General features: G+C 42.9%; 1 protein-coding gene across 1 annotated transcript; it reads right to left on the bottom strand.

Moving 5' to 3' along the window:
- Nucleotides 1-9,802: 9,802 nt before the first annotated feature.
- LOC123064899 (F-box/LRR-repeat protein 14) lies at nucleotides 9,803-12,878 on the bottom strand. Its single transcript, XM_044488296.1, has 3 exons — nucleotides 12,669-12,878; nucleotides 11,328-11,838; nucleotides 9,803-11,167 (listed from the first exon to the last, which is right to left on the bottom strand). The coding sequence occupies exons 2-3, from the start codon at nucleotides 11,805-11,807 to the stop codon at nucleotides 10,202-10,204; spliced, it is 1,446 nt and encodes a 481-aa protein (XP_044344231.1). The 5' UTR covers nucleotides 11,808-11,838; nucleotides 12,669-12,878; the 3' UTR covers nucleotides 9,803-10,201.
- Nucleotides 12,879-23,656: the final 10,778 nt, after the last annotated feature.

Here is a 23,656-nt window from a genome sequence, read left to right as displayed (position 1 = left end):
GTTGAGTAATAAACACATGGGCTGAAGAGACCTAAAGGCCCACGAGAACTCTCACCTCCTTGTTGCTTAACGTCTATACCTCGCTTGAGTGCGGAGGATAGGGAGACGAGAGGCTTAGGGCTCCACAGGCAGTTGCCAGGGATTTTCGCCGCTGCAAGGTGAGAGGAACCTTGCATCTTCATAGTGTATTCAAAAGTTTTTTTTTCAAGGTGAAAAGGAATTTTATTTTATAGTTATAGAGTGGCGTCACTTCTCCAATCTGACCACAGTCTTTCTACAGAAGTCTTGTCGGTATTTCATGTTGCAAATATTTATACCACGAAGAAAAAAATTCTGGCCTATTTTAATGTAATTATTAATTATAGAACTTATTTTGTAAAAAAAAATTGAATGAAAGGGGTTTCCTTCCGCCCCATTTTATTAATGAAGCGAAATCAGAAACCAGAGTTGCTCAACACCCACAAACAGCACCCACTGGTGTAACACCACCCCAACTAATTAAAAGATAGGATCCAGAGAGCACGGTTCTCTCAAACCAAAGTATTAGAGCTAGTTATTTTATTACATGCCCAAAAGTACAAGAACACCACAGGAATCTAACAGAACCCCTGGCACGCCATCAACTTCTCGGCCTTCACGATCATCTCCAGGCGATCCACTAAAGTTCTCTGCGACGTTTGTCCAGGAGGAGAATGCACCGCTGCAAAAGTGTTGCCTGAGCGTCGTCACAGAGAACTTTCCATTGCTGCAGATGGGAGCTTAGCTTCGCAAGAACACATTTGACACTTCTCCAGGTACGGCCCTGAATGCATAAATCATTTCTTAATTTTTAAATGCTCCATAAGAATGCATCCACTATCAAATTAAGCACGAATTTCCTTTTATGCATTTACCACAAGGCGCACACATCATTGAAACTGTTGATGTAAGGATAATCGAAAGCTTCAGAGACAAAATCCCAAACCCGTTTTGCAATCACACAATCAAATAACAAGTGTTGCACATATTCGTTTTCAGAGCAAAACACACAAGTTAAATTTTCTACAGGTCTTCTCTTAGCCAAATTATCACGGGTAAGAATCTTGTTATAAGCACCTAGCCAAAGAAACACATGTATTTTTTGAGAACAAAGGACTTTCCAAAGCTTGTCACCAATATCATAGACCACACCCCAAAAGTTGATTTGTTTATAAAAAGATTTCGCCGAATACACTCCATTCGCCTCCAAAGTCCAAATAGGAGAGTCAGCTTCATCACTCAAATGACAACTTTTGACCAGATCTACCAACTGAATCCAGCGTTCAAAACCCGCATTGTCTACACATCTTCTAAAAGTTAACTTAAGATTATCACCATCCCAAACTTGGGCCACTGAACATTCAACTTGGTTGCAAATGCAAAAAAGGTCCCGGAATTGTGTTTTGAGGGAACAACCCCCAACCCTTGTGGGATTGTTCTAAAAGAATTTTGTAATATTTTTGTATCTATGATCTGAAGTATTACATTGTAATTTTGTGCACGATAAAAACGTTGTAGCTAATTCGCAATAAGAATAAACACCAAGTTTTTTTAACAAACCCCGCTTGTTCGAGATGTATGACACGCTCGCCTACCATGCACCTTAAAACCCATCCAAAAAGAAAACACACACCTTAAATGGGTCAGGCCGAAATTTCTGCTCGCTTAGCTCTCGCCTGACCCATCGTGCGGCACAATGTATGCATGTTCTTTTCCTTTTTTTTCTCTTTCTTTCCATCTTTATTTTTTATTTATTAGTGTTCAAAAAAATATATTTATTACTTCCCCTATTCATAAAATTAATGTATATTTGGTAAAACATGCTACTTTTATGTAATTTCAAAAATTTATTTCTGCAGTACAACGAAGTTTTCTTGTAGTTCAAAAAAAGTGTTCTTGCATTTTTTTAAAGTGTTTCGTGCATCCAGATTTTTTATAAAAAATAAATTATTCGCAATTTTGATAAAAATGTTTGTATATTTAAAAAAGTTTGTAGCATTTAAAAAAATGTATGTCCCATTTAACAAAAGTGTTCACATGCCCAAAAAATGGTTAATGACATAAAAGAATGTTCATGAAAGGGCATCACACATTTTTTTCTAAGAAAATAATAACATACAAAAAAATGCCATTCAAAAATTTTGTTTACAGAACTTCAAATATGTTTATAAAAATATAAAATTTTGTTCATGTAACTTTTATTAAATGTTTATAACATATAGAAAAATGTTTGTATCAATTAAAAAACTCACAGCAATCAAAAAATGTTCACACCTATAAAAATATGCATAAAAATGTAAACAATTTTTCACATAATTTCTTTAAAACGTCAGGACTTGTAAAAATATTTGTACACTGGAGTGGGCAGATTAAAATGTTGACGAATTTAAAAGATAAAAAGGGAAAAAAAGAAGGAACATAAACTAAAAGGACAAAAAAAAAGAAAACATTAAACAGAAAATCGAAACCAAGAAGAAAGACAGAAAACTGGCAAAAATTACAAGGAAAATGGAAAGACCGACGACAAGCTTCCTCAAACCACCCAGAACACAGTAGAAGCTTCCTAAAAATAGCTCCCACCCTTAACGCGCCATTTGGCCGAGCCCAATAATGTCGCCCATCTGCTCACTTGCCTTTGCTGGATCACCCACTCGCTCGCTCAGCCCATGCCGTTAATTGTTCTTTTTGCTCATCGGTCTCAGCAGGTCAATTTTTTGCTATTTTTAAAAATTTTGTGAAAAAACACGAATAAAAATGAATTTGAAAAAATATTCATGGATTTAATTATTCTTTCTCAAAATATAAAAAATAAGGTTTAAAAAGTTACAAGTTAAAAAATAAAAATAAAGAAATAACCAGCAAAATATAAGTAAAACACACAAAAAAAACTTGCCTGAAAAAACAGTGAGGCAAAGGACTGCATGGGTTGACCCACTTAGAAACTAGTAAAGGGAGGAGGGTGTGCGCTGCATATGGAAGTGTTTAGTCAAATGTCATAGCGCATTTCTTTCGACGTTTTTGTTGTTTACATTGAAGCAAACACGAAGGATTCAGACGAGGAGTACTTTTACACCGAGTTTATGGATTCGTCGAAGGTGATACTGAAACTATGATGATGATGGCAATTCTTGATGAAACGGAGCATGTTGAGGAGCATTTTCTCAACCTCAAGGGTTCAAAGCTGGGACATCAAGTGTTGAATCAGCATCGTGCATGATGGCATGTTAGTCTCTACGAGGACTACTTTTCCCCCGATGCGCTACTCGACTGCAATTTCCGGCGTCAATACTGGATGCGACCATTGTTCTTGCGCAACATGGAAGGTGTGAGGGCGTATGATGATTACTTCAAGCTCAAGATGGATGTCGTTGGTTGCGTTGGGTTCTCTAGTCTTCAGAAGTGCATGACTGCTATGAGGATGCTTCCGTTGGCACAACCGCAAACTAGTGGAATGAGTACCCCTCGATGTCTGAAAGCACATGTCTCGAACCCATGGTCAAGTTTGCTACTAAAGTGATCAAGGTGTTTGAACTGGAGTACTATAGAGAATCAAATGACAAAGACACATGAAGACTCATGGCAATGGGAGAAGTAAGAGGGTTTCCATGTATGCTCGGATTCATGTATTGCATGTAGTGAAAAACGAAAGAAATGCACACATGCTAAACAAAGGCAATATCAGGTCATCACAAAAAGCCCACCATTATTTTTGAAGCAGTTGCATCGCAAGATCTGAAGGCTTGACACTCTTTTTCCGACATGCCAGTGTCTCATAATGACATCAATGTGGTGCATGGTCTCCATTGTTTGCAAGGTTGTGTGTGAGAAGCTCCTGCGTGCAACTATATCATTAATGGGCATGCGTACAACACAGATAATTTTTTTGTGATCGTATCTATCCTTCTTGGGTGAATTTTGTCAAACCATCTTCAATTCACTAGATAACAAAAAATCCCACTTTGTTGCAAGACAAGAATGTGCTAAAAAGGATACAGTGAGAACATTTGAAATACTCCAAGCCCATTTTACAGTTATTCACGCGGAAATCCAACTCACGGACCTACTAAACAATGAGATAAAGACATTCATGTGAGGTGATGACAACTTGTATGTGCACAACGTGATTGTGGGGGATGAGGTGAGGCAGTTCACCAAGTTCTGGATTTAGAACAGATGGGTGATCATGCCCAACTTCTAGAGAAGAATGCGGCAACATGTGAGCAATTTCTACGAATGCATCGTCAGACACTACTAGAAAAAGGGCTATAGATGGGATTGACACTAATGGCGCACCAGACAAGCGGTGCGCCATTAGTATGTACTAATGGCGCACCACCTTCTGATACGACATTAGAGTTGAAACTACTAATGACGCATCTGGCCCAGGGTGCGCCATTAGTATCAAAAAAAATTTGAACTAGTGCGCCTGTCCAAACATACTAATGGCGCATCCAGACACAGTGCGTCATTACTAGTTGTAACTAGTTGTAACTAGTAATGGCGCACCTGTCGGAAAGTGCGCCACTAATGTTATTTTTTTATTATATTTTTTATTATTTTTTTGCAAAACTACTAATGGCGCAACTAGTAAAAAGTGCGCCACTACTATGTTTGACCAAGCTTTGACCCACTTCTGGACATAGTAATGGCGCACTTTTCCCTTGATGCGCCATTGCTATTTTTGATACTAATGGCGCACTTTTCCATGCGGTGCGCCATTGTGGTTTTGTAGGCAAGTGCCGCAGCCTGACCGCCCACCATCTCTCTCCTCTCTCTCTCGCACGAAAACCCTATCCTCTTCTCCCTCACCCCACGCACACACGTCTCTCGGCCTCGCCCCGGCCCCGATCCATGCTGCCTCCCAGTGCTCCCTCCTCTTCCTGCGCGGCGGCCCTTGCCCTCCTCTCTCTTCGGTCCCCTTCGCGCCTCCTCGCGGCAGTCGCAGCCAAGGAGCCCGAGCTCGGCGGCGACGGATCGGAAGGCAGCGTCGGCGCTGGATCTGGGAGTGGTGGAGCCGTCCCCGCTCCACCCTCTCCCGCGCCCCCCACCTTCTCTCCCATCCGCAAATCGAGAACCTTCTCTCCCATCCGCGGATCGGGAAGGGAAGGTCCCAGATCCACATCGGGTGGGTGGGTCCTTGCGCTTCGGCGCGCCGCCGTCCACCTGGGCCGCGACCACCGAGGTCCTCGAGGCCGGCCATGGAAGTCCGACCTGCCAGCAGCCATGCCTCGCGCCCGAAACCCTAGCATGCATGCCGCAGGAACGAGGTACAGCACCGGACCCCTATGCTCCTCCTTCTTCCATGGACTTCTCACCATGAGAGGTCTCATCTCTGTAGGAAGGAGGACAATGCCATGGAAGTTGCTCCTTCCCCTTCCCCACCAGGACCACGCACGCCATGGAAGGTATCCTCTCCCGTTGCTGCTACCTTAGCTCTTTTTCCATCTCCAGATCTGATTCCTGAGCATTTGTGTCTCTGACCTGATTTGGTCAAGGGGGAGAAAGAGAAGCTGCTCCCATCCGCCTGTGCCTTCAGATTTGGCCGCCCATACAGTATGCACACGGTTTAGGGTTGCTCAAATCCATTTACACTAGTTTGGATGAAACAGAGGCTGTCACAAATGCATCACCTCATGTAGCTTCTTGGTCCGCTAGCAAGTTAGTAACTTGCATGTATTTTTTGGTGACGAACAAGTCTGACTCCAATGGATTAACTCTGTCTGTATCGCAAATTTGTTGGATTAACCCAGCAACGCTTTAGTTTTACTTCCCCCTCCCCCCTAGCTAGCTAACTCTTTTAAGGTCCAGTAGTGCGCTGTGATTAATTGTTCGGTTAAATCCAGTCCTGCTAGTCCGGCACACACATATTTACTTTACTGACGATGAATGGGCTTTATATGTTGTCGTTCCATATTATCAAGGGTTCACTGCTCTTTAAAACTACACGAGTGTGTTGTGTTGTTGGCATGTGTCATCTTGTTAATTCTGGTTGGTCTCTATTTCTAGAATCCCTGCCTGCTTGTGATATTTGTTTTTTGGCAATGACAGGGCTGCCTATATGGTCCTATATTGTAAGTTTGCAGACTCGTATGGAACAATATCTATATTCCTCTATCTCTAGAATGTAGGCAGTTTGCTTCGCTCACATCACCAAGTTCTCCCACTATGCTTAAATCTATTCTACTCCATTTTCTGAGATGAAATTGTGATGATGGGAGTGACATTAAACAGCTTGAACATCTAATTGTGCATGTACTCCATTATTATATACTGATCCATCTTGTCTTTGCCTCTTATTAACATTCAAATTGTTAATTGCATTCAAAGTGTTAATTGCAGGAGCAGACACAGAGGAGGAATCTGCTACCTCAAAGCAGTTGATCGACGCCGGGAGGGTGGGTACGTGATGTCGGAGGCTGCCGGGAGGGTGGTGACGAGCTACCGAAGAGATGAGTTCTGGCTCTCCTCGATGCCAGGACGAGGCGCTGCTACCGATCGGACGTGGACTCGATTGATTTTGATTTGATATATGACGGGTTGTAATGTAAAATGCACTTCAGTTCAAAATTTCCTCCCCTTGCGAGAGGTATTCTTGGACGGAGGGAGTAGAAGATTAGTTATAGGATTTTGTTTTATTTCTGTGCAATTTTCTTTTTATTGGATACTTGTAAAGACATGGTAATATTCTTGCTATAATAAAAATTATGGTTCTATTTCATTTTTTGTTTTTAAATTATTTTTCCTTATAGGTTTTTTTAATTTGTATTTTTTTTGTTTTTCAAATATACTATTAGTGGCGCATTTCAGCCTTTATTGATGGCGCATCTAGCTTTTTAGCTAGTGGCGCACCTCTAAGGTTACTAGTGGCGCACTTGGCTTTATTACTAATGGCGCACGTAAGGGTTAGTAATGGCGCACTATTAGGTGCGCCATTACTGTCTGGGATAGTAATGGCGCATCAAATGTGCGCCATTACTAAAACTTACTAATGGCGTGCTAGTAATGGCGCACCTAATGTGCGCCATTAGTAGCCAAAATAGGTGCGCCATTAATAACCTATTTTCCAGTAGTGAGATCCGCAATCGAGAAACTTAAATACAACGTTTATGTGGTGGAGCATTTGTGGACGGTTCATATAGACAATTAGAGCATGTGTCCAAATAATTTAAATTTAATTTTGAACTACATTATTTCAAAACTTTATGTTTAGACGTTGGATGGCATTTGCCCGACCGGATGCCCGTGGACATTTTGAGGGAGTGAGTTTGAGGGATAGCTTGAAGTCACCCTTAGAAGGCTCAGTTGTCAAAAGAGTTCATATTCTTTTTTGGAAAATCGTTTGTATCCGGCTGGCCGGCTGAAACTTCGATCGACCACGCCGCATGCGTACGATCGAAGCGAATTGTGTGTCCCTAGTGCGCCTCTCCCAAACAGGTCTCCTCTTTTTATTCTCTCTCCCCCGGCAAACCACCACTGCCCATTGAGCTCGCACGATCGCGCACCCTTGCCCTGCCCCCGCCACTGACCAGCAGCCTCTCCATGCCTCCCTCTTGCGCCACAGACCCACCCCTCCTGCATTTTTTGGGCTCTTCACATGCTCCGTGCAGAGGACGCCATGGCCGCGCGCAACGAGGGGCGAGCACCGACCAGCAAGCCAGTCGGTGCACCTAGCGATGGTCGGAGATGCGACCCGGCAGCCCGAGGTTGGAGAAGCGGTCACCACGTGCTAGAACTAACTGACGTCGAGCCAGGGGCGTACCCACGTTCAGCTTCCCGGGTGCACAGGACACCGGGTGAAAAATTGTTTCCTTGGTAATTTTGTGTATAGTATAGTGTGTGACACCCCATTTTAGATGTAGAGTATGTGTGATTTTGCAATTGGACACCGGGTCATTTTCTCTCTGGGTCCGCCCCTGCGTCGAGCTACAAACATATTGGAAATTTGCTGGAACCAGCCGACATCAAAGTTACAACGAGAGACGACGATGCTACGACCCTGCACGGCGAGCTACAAATCAGCGACGATGGCGGAAGTTTTTGCTGCAACCGTATCGTTTTTTGCTACCACCGGCGACCTTTTTTGCTATATCCATTCACGAACTCCCGCATTACTTCACGGGGTTGCGAGATGTTGGTGGTGGGTTGCTACGAACCACGACGGTGGCAACGAGCGCGGCTGCGAGCATGACGACTATCTAGCGTGGAGCGACAGGCGGCGCGGTGCTGCTACCAGAGGCAACAGAGCGTGGCGGTCCATATCCAAGGAGCTGCGTGAGATGCGGGACCAACGCAAGGAAGGAGAAACTTAGGGCAAATTGTTTTCTGCCCAATCCAATGGCCCACGCGGCTCGCATCAGACGGATCGCGCGTGACTGGCCGAAATTTTGGGCCGGCCGGCGCAGATCACAACCTCTTTTCTTTTGCTTCTATTTTCCGCATCTTTTCATAAGAAAATAGAAAAATGGAGAAATGAAATTCTCAGAAACTTTTGCTATATGGGTTGTTTGATTTCTGCGAGTGAACGTTTGATAGCTCAGTTTTTTTGAAGTATTGTGACAATACTGCAGCTTTTCAAAATACCATGGTTTAATTTACCGTGAGCTGTTTGGCACCCACAAAAAATTGTAGTATTTATACTGTGGTATTGTCAAAACCGTGGTATTTTCTCTGTATTAAAAAAAGAACCCTAAACCTCTTTTTTTAAAACAGAGCACGCAAAGAAAACGAGACTGTTTGTTATCGCCTTCCTCGCTCCCAAGCCGTCGCCGCCGCCCTGAAGATCGCCGGCCAAGAGAAGGGAATGGAAATAAAAATGGTGTCCTTCCTACTCCCAGATGCGCTTCTCTTCTTCTTGTACGCGTTGTGCATCAGGTCGGCCCCTGGACACCACATGCCTAGATTGCTAATGCCATGGTGGCGCACCCTGATGGCTACAAAGCTAACTCCGAACACGCTGCTGGCTGAGCCTGCGCAGGCCCTTGTGCCGAGCCACACCGGCCTTGCTTCCTGTCCATGCGCTCCTCCCGAACGTCGCCCCATGCCTCAGTGCACCGCGATAGCAGCTGTCGGTCAAGCCGCAGCCAAGCCAGAGCGACGCCGCGCAGTTCCGTGCCGCGCCGCTGATGCATAGCTTGCCGCCGGGTCTATTTATGCATGGCCGTTCAGTTTGCAACCACTGGTCAGCTAAGATCGTGCATGTCTTGCGACTGCTATGAAACGGCTAGCTAGCTAATTTACATCGTCCTAAATATGCACCAGCCAAACACTGTCACAGTATTCCCAATACTACAAAATACTTTGATATGCACCCGCAAAAAAAAAACTTTGATATGTCAAAACTATGGTTTTAGGACCTATAGACAAAAATACTGCAGTTTTTCAATACTACAGTTTATGCAATACTTTGCTGTCAAACACACCCTAAAGAATTTCTTTTGTAACGATTTTCAGTGTATTTTACAGAAAGCTTCTACCCCTCAAATCTTTCGGAGATTCCTTTGTTTTTCCTAGTGTTCAATCGAACGACCTTTCTATTTCGGGGTTTTCTGATCAAGTGACAGTACGCTGCAAGTGCCGTTTGAAAAAAAGAATACTAACAAGATCTCGTGTCTCAACTGAAACAAAACAGGTGAAGAGCAGGTTTTGTTACTACGCACAGGCCAACAGAACTATGACAACTCAATGTAATGTTGATTTTACGTTCAGGCCAACAAGTTTCGAGAATTCATGTGTAAGTATAACAAATATCACGAGAAAAATATATAGAAGTACGCAAGTCCCCCAAACCACTTATTTTTACGCTTACCACACAACTACATCTGCAATATCAGTTTCACAAAGTTAGATAATTTGGGCAGCAAAATCCTTACAGCCCAACCACGTAGGTAACTGAATTTCGGAAACATCAAGCTGAAGAAAGTAAACTACAAGAGCAAGAAAAGTGCACTGGTACACGGTCCGAAATCCCCTGCAGATGCTCTCCTACTAAGGTAAACAACAGCAGCAAAAGGTCAAAGTAAAAACTAAGTTGAGAAAGATAAGGAGAATACGGAGAAACATAATGGAGTTGATGACAGGGACATCCAACTAATTGATGCAGAGCCAGCACTCAGCAACACCTTGATCACTTCAGAAGAGGGTTTTGAACTGACAAATTTTGGAGGCCACTTCATCAACGGCACTCTTAAGAACTCATGAACAATTTTTCTAGCTCGCTGTGGCTTACAGACTCGGAGTATTGAACTGATCTGGCAGCCCCACGCACTGCCTGCTCAGAGACGCAGCAACAGCGTTCAATGATCAGAGACTCTAACTTCTGTGAATGTGCCAGCTTCGATACTCCAACATCAGTCACACCTTCACAGAGGAGCGTGAGATTAATCAAGCATGGGGCATGCACAATGAAACCCAGCCCAGCATTAGTTATAGCCTCGCAATCCACAAGCTCGAGCGTCTCCAGTAATGGAGCAGATGAGAGGGCCTTCATCCCCTTGTCATTAAAGAAGTTGGCGCGCCTTAGCACGAGAACACGAATCGGGCAAGACTGAATGAGAGCCACTAGGCCCTTCCGTGTGAAGCCTATTTCTGACGGGTACATGGGAGAACAATCTGCAAATGTGAGCTCAACAGTCTCAAGCATAGGGCAGCTGAGAGCTAGAGCCTTAAGGCTGTTATCAGTAAATGCCGTCCTGAAATCATCGTGATAGTACTGAGGATCCAGCGAAAGTGAGATGCTTTTAAGGTTGTTGCAGCTCTGGGATAATGCAATCAGGTCGTTGTCATTTAGACCCCGAACATACTCCAAGCAAAGCTTCTCCAGTGCTTTGCACCTCCCAAGGAGAAAACGAAGTCCTTTTCCTGTCGCAATTTCGATAGATCCCAACTTCAAGTCCTTCATGTTCTCACAACTGAAATCATACATATTCAGGCTATGAGGGTCGTATGAGGGATCATAGCCCCCATTAGGACCAGCCCACCTATTACGAAAGAATCTTTTCTTGATTTCAAACACAAACTTCTGTAGATTTATCCATCCCGAGCCAAACTTCAGGAGGTCATCCTGGCTGATGCCCTCGCAATTCTTTACTACAAGCTCCTCCAATGATCCTACAGAGCCAAGGTACTCCAACCAATCTTTGCTACCTACTCCCTCTGTTCCAAAATATTTGTCTTTCTAGAGATTTCAACAAGTGACTACATACGGAGCAAAATGAGTGAATCTGCACTCTAAAATATGTCTATATACATCCGTATGCAGTAGTCCATTTACAATCTCTAAGAAGACAAATATTTAGGAACGGAGGGAGTACTTTGTTGCAGTCAATAATGTGGAGAGCAGAAAGACTCTGGCAATGAACAGACACGGTGAGAAGCCCTCTTGAAGTTATGTTTGGTGTGGACGTCAACCTGAGGGACGCTAGTTTCTTGGAACAGGCTAGATAACCAAGACCAGAGTCATCGATGTATGAGCAAAAGCTTAAACCGAGACTAGCCAGCGAGGGGCAGTGAGATGATAACACAGAGAGGCCTTGGTTGTCCAACTGATTGCCATGGCCTGCCGTCCAACCAGAGTAGTCGATTTCCACTTTACACAAATTAGGGAATCGGGTGCACAGCGATGTCAAGGCTTCTGTAGCAGGGCAAAGGCCACATCCAACATGGATAGCACCCCTCTGATCTGCCTCAATCTTGTAGAGCCGCTTCGACACAAGGGAAAGAGAATTCAGATCACTTGTCCTGGTGATCCTTTTGAGGAACTCTGCAAACAGTTCCTCCGGGAGATCCTCCATCGAGCAATGCAGGTTCAATAGGTACACAGCACTGGACAGAAATTAATGAGATCAGAGTTAAGCACAGCAGGGCTATAAGATCACTTTAGCTATAGTGATAAAGATAAATATTATACTGGTGAAAATTCATGTGTTACTAAAGGAACAACATCTTAGTAATTATCCTCCCAAGTATCTGAAACTGCTAAAATAATAAAGAAAGAAGGGATCCAGAAACAACCAATCAGAAATACAAGTCTAAGAGATAACACTGATCTGACCGATCGCATAAAAACCTCCTCCATGTGAGGACTGAGACCTAGGTGCTCCTGAGGAAGTTGCATCAATAGAACAGAAACTAGGTTTTTTTTTTCAAGTATAATCCTTTGGACATTAAGTCATCAATTAAAGTGCAACAATCGAAATTCTGAAACATGTACAATAAAGTATTGTCGATACATGAAAAATTGTTCTTTCAAGTATATATCGAAGATTTATGTGCTCCTCTTTCTAAAGAACATTAATTAAGGCACCACCCTATTTATCCCTAAATCTCTGAGCAGACAGCAAAGAACCCATAAGTCACACAACAATGCAGAGACATATCTGGAATTGCTGGGAAAATGAAAGCAAGGAAGAAATCTACGGACATAATAACTAGTATCGATGCAAATCTAGTACGAGATAACATCCACCTGCTGATTTTTTATTTTATTTCTTGCCTTTAGCAAGGAAATCACGGGATTGGACATAAAAATTACCGGCAACAAGAACGCTAATAAGTAGTAATAACTAGGAGTTCCATGTGTCAATCAACCATCCAAATCGAAAGAAAGGAAGAAATGATCCATATAAGCATCTCAAGTTGAGGAGCTAACGAACCGAGGTTGGATCTGTTCTCTTCAGACGGAACAGAGGAAAGGGAGCCGCCGTCAGCACGAACGGGAGCGAAGAACGGCACGAATCGGCGGCGGTCGTGGGTCGGCTCGGCCGGAGGAGGAGAGCGCCGCCTCCGACCAGTCTTGAAGTGACGGATCGACCAGCCAAACGCCTCACGCCCGCTGCAGCCCCGACTCTAAAACCCTAGTCTTCTTGGCGTCGCCAGCCGTGAAAAATCACAAAACTGGCGCTTTGGCCAAAGTTCAGCACAAAATGGCCCACTTTTGAAACTATTTCTTAAAATGGCCCTACATGCATGACGCCCGCATTCGGGGCGCCATGCTAGATATCATAACGCCACGGTCAAGTGCGCTATACTGGTCAGTGGCGACTTGCCACGTTGGCAGGGCATGGCACCATGGCGCCCCAGTACAGGGCGCCGTGCTCATGGTCATGACGCCCCTGCCGGGGGCGCCATGCCCCTTGCGTCAACTAAACATAGTCTCCCATGTTTTCCCCTTTACAAACCCTCACTTTTCCCCTTCTCCATCCCGGCCGCCCCACTCAAGCCCCTACCTAATGCCCACAAAATTTCGTGGATCAGAGCTCCAAATCGGTGATTTATCCTTCCCTTCGACCCCTCAAGGTATTCTCCATCATTCCTCCTCTTTTTGTTGGTTGAAGTCTTCACATTTTGGGGATTTGGGGAAACCCTAGGTCATCCAATTTTGCTATTTTTTGTTGATGCATTTTGGTGTTTATGATTCTAGATGGCGAGGATCATCAATGTGCATCATGTGGACTTTGTCTCCTTTGAGAAAGGAGACGCGGAGTATGGTGACCCGAAGAAGAAGCCGGTAGTGACGGTTTTCCCCACAAGTCCTAACCTTGAGGAGGTTTTGTTTGAGCTTCGAAGAAGGTTGAATTGGATGGAAGAAAGCGATGAAGTAGACTTAATCGGAAGGTATAATGTTGGGTATGGGCAACATATTCGTTGGAAGATAATGCCTCTTGACTCCGATTTCATTGGGAAGCATATAAAGAGAGTGTGTTGGCCTCACAAGATAAATCATTTGAGTTATTTGCCACAAAGGTTGTTTGTGCTCGGTTGCACATTGATTTGAACCGGTGTGCATCTTCATATGATGCTAGAAGCCCGGTTCGAGATCCAACACATGTCACTCTGGATGTGCATGACACAACAATGAGCCAACCTCTGACCCAATGTTTGAGCCCCGTCGGGAATGAGCAAGTTGATAATGAAGACTTGCACATGGATGGTGGTGAGTTTGAGGGTGATGAATCGGAGGCTTATCTTCATGATCATTATGTTGGTGATGTTGAGGCAAATTGCATGGAAGAGGACATGGACCATGAGATTCCATACAATAGGTCCTATGCGTGGGACTCAGAGGATGAAGGCCCGGATGAGAAAATAGATGAGGATGGTTTGACGGCTAAAGAAGCCAACGCTTTCAAGAAGGTAATAGGTCATAGTCACAAGACATCATTGTTTCGTGATCTAAGACTAGCCGATAAGGCGATTGTTGATGGTGGCACAAGTAAAATTCTTGCACCAAGGTTAACTTCAAAGCAAGATAAGAAAGCAAGTGTGTATGGTGTTAAAGAAGGAACAATCTTTGAAAGCTTGGTAGAACTTCAAATATGGGCCAAGGACTACGCGGTTAAGTTTCATCGGCCATTCTTTGTGGAGAAGTCAAACTCGAAAGTGCGTTATGTGGTCAAATGTGAGGAACACAAGAATCATTGCCCTTGGGTTATCCATGCAAGATGTGTCAAAGGTGGGCCACAATGGAAGATTACAAGTTCCGTGTTTCACCATCGATGTAGTGGCAAGGATATTGATGATGCTACTGTAAATGATGATCACCTTCAATTGACCTCCAAATTCATTGCATATCGATTTTCAGCCTCCATAAAGATACTCCCAACATATCCCATTCGGGCATTGATGGAGATGGTGAAGGAGGTTTTTGGGTACGAGGTGAAGTATGGGAAGGCATGAAAGGCCAAGCAAGCTGCCTTTGAGATATTGTATGGTGGTTGGGAAGAATCATACAACCGCCTCGCGATGGTGTTGAAAGCGATGGTGGCAGAAAATCCTGGCATGTACTATATCGGTGGAGCCAGATGGTGTGAGAACAAGGATATACAACGATGCAACCGTTCGAATATTTGGACGTGCATTCTGGACTTTTGAGCCATGCATTAGGGCATTCAAGCATTGTAGGCCGGTTATGTCCGTGGATGGCACATTTCTGACTGCCCAGTTCAAGGGCACATTGTTGATCGCCGTTGCTAATGATGGTGGTGACAAATTGGTTCCATTGGTGTTCGCTTTGGTGTTGGTGGAGAACAATGACAACTGGGAGTGATTTCTTAGTCTAGTGAGGACCAATGTAATTGGACCTAAAAGAGAGGTTTGCATCATCTCGGACCGCCACCCAGGGGTACTCAATGCAATGGAGATTGACATTCCAGGACATCCTCGCGTGCACCATAGGTGGTGCATAAGGCATTTTGTTTCTAACTTTTACCGAGCATGTGGAGACAAGGAACTGTCTGACCTTCTTCATGATTGTTGTCTCACATTCACCACTAGACATTTTGAGAAATTGTGGGACAAAGTGTATGCCAAAGCAAACAATGGTGGCAAAGATTTCCTAAATAGGAATCTTGCCGATAAAGGAAAGTGGGCACGGGCTTTTGACAACGATGGAGTGAGGTACGGTGACATGACAAATAACATGGCTGAATGTTTCAACATGGTGCTAAAGGGTGTCCGTGCATTGCCGGTGACAGCAATAGTAGAGTATACATTCCAGAAGTTGAATGTCTATTTTCAAAAGTATAGTGAAGAAACTGTTGGGGGACGTAGTAATTTTAAAAATTTCCTACGCACACGCAAGATCATGGTGATGCATAGCAACGAGAGGGGAGAGTGTTGTCTACATACCCTCGTAGACCGTAAGCGAAAGCTTATGACAACGCGATTGATGTAGTCGTACGTCTTCACGATCGACCGATCCTAGTACCGAACGTACGGCACCTCCGCGATCTGCACACGTTCGGCTCGGTGACGTCCCACGAACTCACAATCCAGCAGAGTGTCGAGGGAGAGCTTCGTCAGCACGACGGCGTGATGCCGGTGATGATGAAGCTACCGGCACAGGGCTTTGCCTAAGCACTGCAACGATATGACCGAGGTGGATTATGGTGGAGGGGGGCACCGCACACGGCTAAGAGATCAATGATCGACTTGTGTGTCTACGGGGTGTCCCCTGGCCACGTATATAAAGGATGGTGGGAGGAGGAGGCCGACCCTCATAGGGCGCGTCCAAAGTGTGGAGTCCTACTAGGACTCCCTAGTCCTAGTAGGATTCCACCTCCCACATGGAATAGGAAAAAGGAAAGGGAGAAGGAGAAAGAAGGAAGAGGGCGGGGCATTTTCTATTTAGCGCTACAGGCGCCGGTTACAGTTGTTTCCGCAAACCGGCACCTGCAACCGCGGTAGCTGGGCCTGGCCCATCTTTTTTTTCCTTTCATTCCTGTCGTGAGGAAAAAAAGGCGCTTTTTCGATGGGAATCAATCCCGCAACCTCACGGTAGTTTGCCACATGCACTAACCACTTCAGTACATCGTGTTACTTGTTCAAATACTGCTTCTTCACCTTTCTCTTCTTACAACGATTCCTTTTTCCTATTTATTCAGAACGGTTTTGTTATGTTTTTGTTCTTTTTCTTTTTTTCTTTTTGGAACTTTTTTTCCTTTTTCTTTGTTTTCTTTAGTGCATGGTTTTTAAAAAATTCGATGAACTTTTTTCAGAATCGATGAACTTTTTTCAAATTCGATGAACTTTTTTCAAAATTCATGAACATTTTTCAAATCCGATGAACTTTTTTTCAAATCCGATGAACTTTTTTCAAAAATCATGAACTTTCTTTCAATATGATGACCTCTTTTTAAACATTGATGAAATTGTTTTCAAATCCGATGAACTTTTTTCGAAAACTATGAACTTTTTTTCAATTTGATGAACTCTTTTAAAACATTGATGAAATTGTTTTCAAATTCATGAACTTTTTTCTCAAATTAGTGAACTTTATTCAATTTTCTTGAAAATTTTCAAATCTGTGAACTTTTTCATTATTTGTGAACTTCTATGAATAGGTGAGCCTTTTCTTTTTCGAAAAAAAAATCGCAAACTTTTCTTAATCTATGAACTCTCATTTTTTTGGAACCGCCTAACCAATATTGTCCTTAATTACTGTCGAGGTAGTAATGACCATAAGTACTAGGTAGCTCTAGTGGTTAGCCGAGCTGGTTTAGAATGCATAGTTGTGAGTTCGAATCCTCTGCGTTGCAACTTTTTCTTGGAATTTTTGTTCCCTGGCGTTACGCGCTCCTAGGCCGGCCCAGTAAGACGCTGCTGTCGGACCAGTCCATGGGGAAGGGGCGCGACCACCCTTGAGGCCTTTCTCTCTTTTTCATATGGCCCATTAAGGCCCAATACGAATTTCCGTAACTCTCCGGTACTCCGAAAGATACCCAAATCACTCGGAACCTTTTCGATGTCCGAATATAGCCTTCCAATATATCGATCTTTACGTCTCGACCATTTCGAGACTCCTCGTCATGTCCATGATCTCATCTGGGGCTTCGAACAATCTTCGGTCATCAAATCACATAACTCTTTAATACAAATCGTCATCGAACGTTAAGCGTGCGGACCCTACGGGTTTGAGAACTATGTAGACATGACCGAGACACATCTCGAGTCAACAACCAATAGCGGTACCTGGATGCTCATATTGGCTCCTACATATTCTACGAAGATCTTTATCGATCAAATTGCATAACAACATACGTTGTTCCCTTTGTCATCGGTATGTTACTTGCCCGAGATTCGATCGTTGGTATCTCAATACCTAGTTCAATATCGTTACCGGCAAGTCTCTTTAATCGTTTCGTAATGCATCGTCCCGCAACTAACTCATTAGTCACATTGCTTGCAAGGCTTATAGTGATGTGCATTACTGAGAGGGCCCAGAGATACCTCTCCGACAATCGGAGTGATAAATCCTAATCTCGATCTATGCCAACTCAACAAGTACCATCGAAGACACCTGTAGAGCACCTTTACAATCACTCAGTTACGTGTGACGTTTGGTAGCACACAAAGTGTTCCTTCGGTATTACTAAATGATCAAGTGCTAAGCTAACGGAATGGGTCAAGTCAATCACATCATTCTCTAATGATGTGATTCCGTTAATCAAATGACAACTCATGTCTATGGCTAGGAAACTTAACCATCGTTGATTCAACGAGCTAGTCAAGTAGAGGCATACTAGTGACACTCTGTTTGTCTATGTATCCACACATGTACTAAGTTTCCGGTTAATACAATTCCATCATGAATAATAAACATTTATCATGACATAAGGAAATAAATAATAACTTTATTATTGCCTCTAGGGCATATTTCCTTCAGTCTCCCACTTGCACTAGAGTCAATAATCTAGTTTACATCGCCATGTGATTCAACACCAATAATTCACATCACCATGTGATTAACACCCATAGTTCACATCGCCATGTGACCAACACTCAAAGGGTTTACTAGAGTCAGTAATCTTAGTTCACATCGCCATGTGATTAACACCCAAAGCGTACTAAGGTGTGATCATGTTTTGCTTGTGAGAGAAGTTTAGTCAACAGGTCTGCCATATTCAGATCCGTATGTATTTTGCAAATTTCTAAGTCAACAATGCTCTGCATGGAACTACTCTAGCTAATTGCTCCCACTTTCAATATGTATTCAAATTGAGACTTAGAGTCATCTGGATCAGTGTCAAAACTTGCATCAACGTAACCCTTTACGACGAATCTTTTGTCACCTCCATAATCGAGAAACATATCCTTATTCCACTAAGGATAATTTTGACCGCTGTCCAGTGATCTACTCCTAGATCACTATTGTACTCCCTTGCCAAACTTAGTGTAGGGTATACAATACATCTGGTACACAGCATGGCATACTTTATAGAACCTATGGCTGAGGCATAAGGAATGACTTTCATTCTCTTTCTATCTTCTGCCATGGTCGGGCTTTGAGTCTTACTCAATTTCACACCTTGCAATACAGGCAAGAACTCTTTCTTTGATTGTTCCATTTTGAACTACTTCAAAATCTTGTCAAGGTATGTACTCATTGAAAAAACTTATCAAGCATCTTGATCTATCTCTATAGATCTTGATGCTCAATATGTAAGCAGCCTCACCGAGGTATTTCTTTGAAAAAATCATTTCAAATACTCCTTTATGCTTTCCAGAAAATTCTACATTATTTCCGATCAACAATATGTCATTCACATATACTTATCAGGAATGCTGTAGTGCTCCCACTCACTTTCTTGTAAATACAGGCTTCACCACAAGTCTGTATAAAACTATATGCTTTGATCAAATCATCAAAGTGTATATTCCAACTCCGAGATGCTTGCACCAGTCCATAGATGGATCGCTGGAGCTTGCACATTTTTTTAGCACCTTTAGGATCGACAAAACCTTCTGGTTGCATCATATACAACTCTTCTTTAAGAAATCCATTAAGGAATGTAGTTTTGACATCCATTTGCCAGATTTCATAAAATGTGGCAATTTGCTAACATGATCCGGACAGACTTAAGCATCACTACGAGTGAGAAAATCTCATCGTAGTCAACACCTTGAACTTTGTCAAAAACTTTTTTTGACAAGTCTAGCTTTGTAGATAGTAACACTACTATCAGCGTCCGTCTTCCTCTTAAAGATCCATTTATTTTCTATGTCTTGCCGATCATCGGGAAAATCAACCAAAGTCCACACTTTGTTCTCATACATGGATCCCATCTCAGATTTCATGGCTTCAAGCCATTTCGCGCAATCTGGGCTCATCATCGCTTCCTCATAGTTCGTAGGTTCGTCATGGTCAAGTAACATGACCTCCAGAACAGGATTACCGTACCACTCTAGTGCGGATCTCACTATGGTTGACCTACGAGGTTCGATAGTAACTTGATCTGAAGTTACATGATCATCATCATTAGCTTCCTCACTAATTGGTGTAGGAGTCACAAGAACAGATTTCTGTGATGAACTACTTTCCAATAAGGGAGCAGGTACAATTACCTATCAAGTTCTACTTTCCTCCCACTCACTTCTTTTGAGAGAAACTCCTTCTCTAGAAAGGATCCATTCTTAGCAACGAATGGCTTGCCGTCGGATCTGTGATAGAAGGTGTACCCAACTGTCTCCTTTGGGTATCCTATGAAGACACATTTCTCCGATTTGGGTTTGAGCTTATCAGGATGAAACTTTTTCACATAAGCATCACAACCCCAAACTTTAAGAAACAACAACTTTGGTTTCTTGCCAAACCACAGTTCATATGGTGTCGTCTCAATGGATTTAGATGGTGCCCTATTTAACGTGAATGCAGTTGTCTCTAATGCATAACCCCAAAACGATAGTGGTAAATCAGTAAGAGACATCATAGATTGCACCATATCTAATAAAGTATGGTTACGATGTTCGGACAAACCATTACACTGTGGTGTTCCAGGTGGCGTGAGTTGTGAAACTATTCCACATTGTTTCAAATGAAGACCAAACTCGTAACTCAAATATCCTCCTCCATGATCAGATCGTATAAACTTTATTTTCTTGTTACGATGATTTTCCACTTCACTCTGAAATTATTTGAACTTTTCAAATGTTTCAGACTTATGTTTCATCAAGTAGATATACCCATATCTGCCCAAATCATCTATGAAGGTCAGAAAATAACGATACCCGCTGCGAGCCTCAACACTCATCGGACCGCATACATCATTATGTATTATTTCCAATAAGTCAGTTGCTCGCTCCATTGTTCCGGAGAACGGTGTCTTAGTCATCTTGCCCATGAGGCATGGTTCGCAAGCATCAAGTGATTTATAATCAAGTGATTCCAAAAGCCCATCAGCATGGAGTTTCTTCATGCGCTCTATACCAATATGACCTAAACGGCAGTGCCACAAATAAGTTGCACTATCAATATTAACTTTGCATCTTTTGGCTTCAATATTATGAATATGTGTATCACTACGATCGAGATTCAATAAATCATTTATATTGAGTGTATGACCATAGAAGGTTTTATTCATGTAAATATAACAACAATTATTCTTTGACTTAAATGAATAACCGTATTGCAATAAACATGATCCAATCATATTCATGCTCAACGCAAACACCAAATAACATTTATTTTAGGTTCAACACTAAAAGGAGTGTGTTATGGTGATCTTATCAACCTTGGAATCACTTCCAACACACATCATCACCTCGCCCTTAACTAGTCTCAGTTTATTTTGCAACTCCCGTTTCGAGTTACTACTCTTAGCAACTATACCAGTATCAAATACCGAAGGGTTGCTATATACACTAGTAAAGTACACATCAATAACATGTATATCCAATATACCTTTGTTCACTATGCCATCCTTCTTATCCGCCAAGTATCTAGGGCAGTTCCACTTCCAGTGATCATTTCCTTTGCAGTAGAAACACTCAGTTTCAGGCTTGGGTCTAGCTTTGGGCTTCTTCATGGGAGTGACAACTTGTTTGTCATTCTTCTTGAAGTTCCCTTTCTATCACTTTGCCCTTTTCTTGAAACTAGTGGTCTTGTTAACCATCAACACTTGATGCTTTTCTTGATTTTCTACCTTCGCTGATTTTAGCATCGCGAAGAGCTTGGGAATTGTTTTTGTTATCCCTTGCATATTATAGTTCATCATGAAGTTCTAGCAACTTGGTGATAGTGACTAGAGAACTCTGTCAATCACTATCTTATCTGGAAGATTAACTCCCACTTGATTCAAGCGATTATAGTATTCAAACAATCTGAGCACATGCTCACTGGTTGAGCTATTGTCCTCCATCTTGTAGGCAAAGTACTTTCAGAGGTCTCATACCTCTTGACACGGGCATGAGTATGAAATACCAATTTCAACTCTTGGAACATCTCATATGCTCCATGGCATTCAAAACGTTTTTGATGTCCCGGTTTTAAGTCGTAAAGCATGGTGCACTAAACTATCAATTAGTGATCATACCGAGCTTTGCCAAACGTTCATAACGTCTGCATCTGCTCCTGCAATAGGTCCATCACCTAGCAGTGCATCAAGGACATAATTCTTCTATGCAGCAATGAGGATAGTCCTCAGATTACGGACCCAGTCCGCATCATTGCTACTATCATCTTTCAACTTATTTTTCTGTTGGAATATATTAAAAATAAACGGGGAGCTACATCGCAAGCTATTGATCTATAACATAGATATGCAAATACTATCAGGACTAAGTTCATGATAAATTAAAGTTCAATTAATCATATTACTTAAAAACTCCCACTTAGATAGACATTCCTCTAGTCATCTAAATGATCATGTGATCCATATCAACTAAACCATGTCCGATCATCACATGAGATGGAGTAGTTTTCAATGGTGAGCATCACTATGTTGATCATATTGCTACGACTTGAGCTTGCGTTGGTTTTCCTTGAAGAGGAAAGGGTGATGCAGCAATAGTAGCTTAAGTATTTCCCTCAGTTTTTGAGAACCAAGGTATCAATCCAGTAGGAGGCTCCTCAAAAGTCCCACGCACCTACATAAACAAACAAAGAACTCGCAACCAACGCAATAAAGGGGTTGTCAATCCCTTCACGGCCACTTGCGAAAGTGAGATCTGATAGAGATAGTATGATAAGATAAATATATTTTTGATATTTTATAATATAGATGCAAAAAGTAAAGATGCAAATAAAAGTAGATTGAAAGCAAATATGATAAAAGATAGACACGGGGGCCATAGGTTTCACTAGAGGCTTCTCTCAAGATAGCATAAGTATTACGGTGGGTGAACAAATTACTGTCGAGCAATTGATAGAAAAGTGAATAATTATGAGATTATCTAGGCATGATCATGTATATAGGCATCACGTATGCAACAAGTAGACCGACTCCTGCCTGCATCTACTACTATTACTCCACACATCGACCGACTCCTGCCTGCATCTACTACTATTACTCCACACATCGACCGACTCCTGCCTGCATCTAGAGTATTAAGTTCATAAAGAACAGAGTAACGCATTAAGCAAGATGACATGATGTAGAGGGATAAACTCATGCAATATGATATAAACCCCATCTTTTTATCCTCGATGGCAACAATACAATACATGCCTTGCAACCCTTTCTGTCACTGGGTAAGGACACCGCAAGATTGAACCCAAAGCTAAGCACTTCTCCCCATAGCAAGAAAGATCAATCTAGTAGGCCAAACCAAACTGATAATTCAAAGAGACTTGCAAAGATAACTCAATCATACATAAAAGAATTCAGAGGAGATTCAAATATTTCTCATAGATAAACTTGATCATAAACCCACAATTCATCGGATCTCGACAAACACACCACAAAAAGAGTTTACATCGAATAGATCTCCACAAGAGAGGGGGAGAACATTGTATTGATATCCAAAAAGAGAGAAGAAGCCATCTAGCTAATAACTATGGACCCGAAGGGGCTATGGTGTTGATGTAGAAGCCCTCCATGGTCGATTCCCCCTCCGGCGGAGCGTCGGTGAAGGCTCCAAGATGGGATCTCGCGGGTACAGAAGGTTACGGCGGTGGCAATTGTGTTTTGTTGGCTCCCTGGATGTTTTCGGGGTACGTAGGCTTATATAGGAGGAAGAAGTACGTCGGTGGCCGCCCGAGGGGCCCACGAGACAGGGGGCGCGCCCTGTAGGGGTGGGCGCGCCCTCCCCTCTCGTGGCCGCCTCGGCTGCTTCTTGACTTGCACTCCAAGTCCGCTGGATCACGTTCGTTCCAAAAATCACGCTCCCGAAGGTTTCATTCCGTTTGGACTCCGTTTGATATTCC

Source organism: Triticum aestivum, chromosome 3B (assembly GCF_018294505.1).
Source record: "Triticum aestivum cultivar Chinese Spring chromosome 3B, IWGSC CS RefSeq v2.1, whole genome shotgun sequence".
Taxonomy (NCBI): domain Eukaryota; kingdom Viridiplantae; phylum Streptophyta; class Magnoliopsida; order Poales; family Poaceae; genus Triticum; species Triticum aestivum.
The sequence above is the reverse complement of the archived record's forward strand: the minus strand, read 5'-3'. Positions and strand labels throughout refer to the sequence as shown.

Excerpts from the sequence above, each read along its gene's own strand:
- LOC123064899 (XM_044488296.1), bottom strand. The coding sequence starts at position 11,807 with ATGGAGGATCTCCCGGAGGAACTGTTTGCAGAGTTCCTCAAAAGGATC. Across the intron at positions 11,168-11,327 it reads ACATTATTGACTGCAACAAA|GGAGTAGGTAGCAAAGATTG; the intron begins GTACTCCCTCCG and ends TTTGGAACAGAG.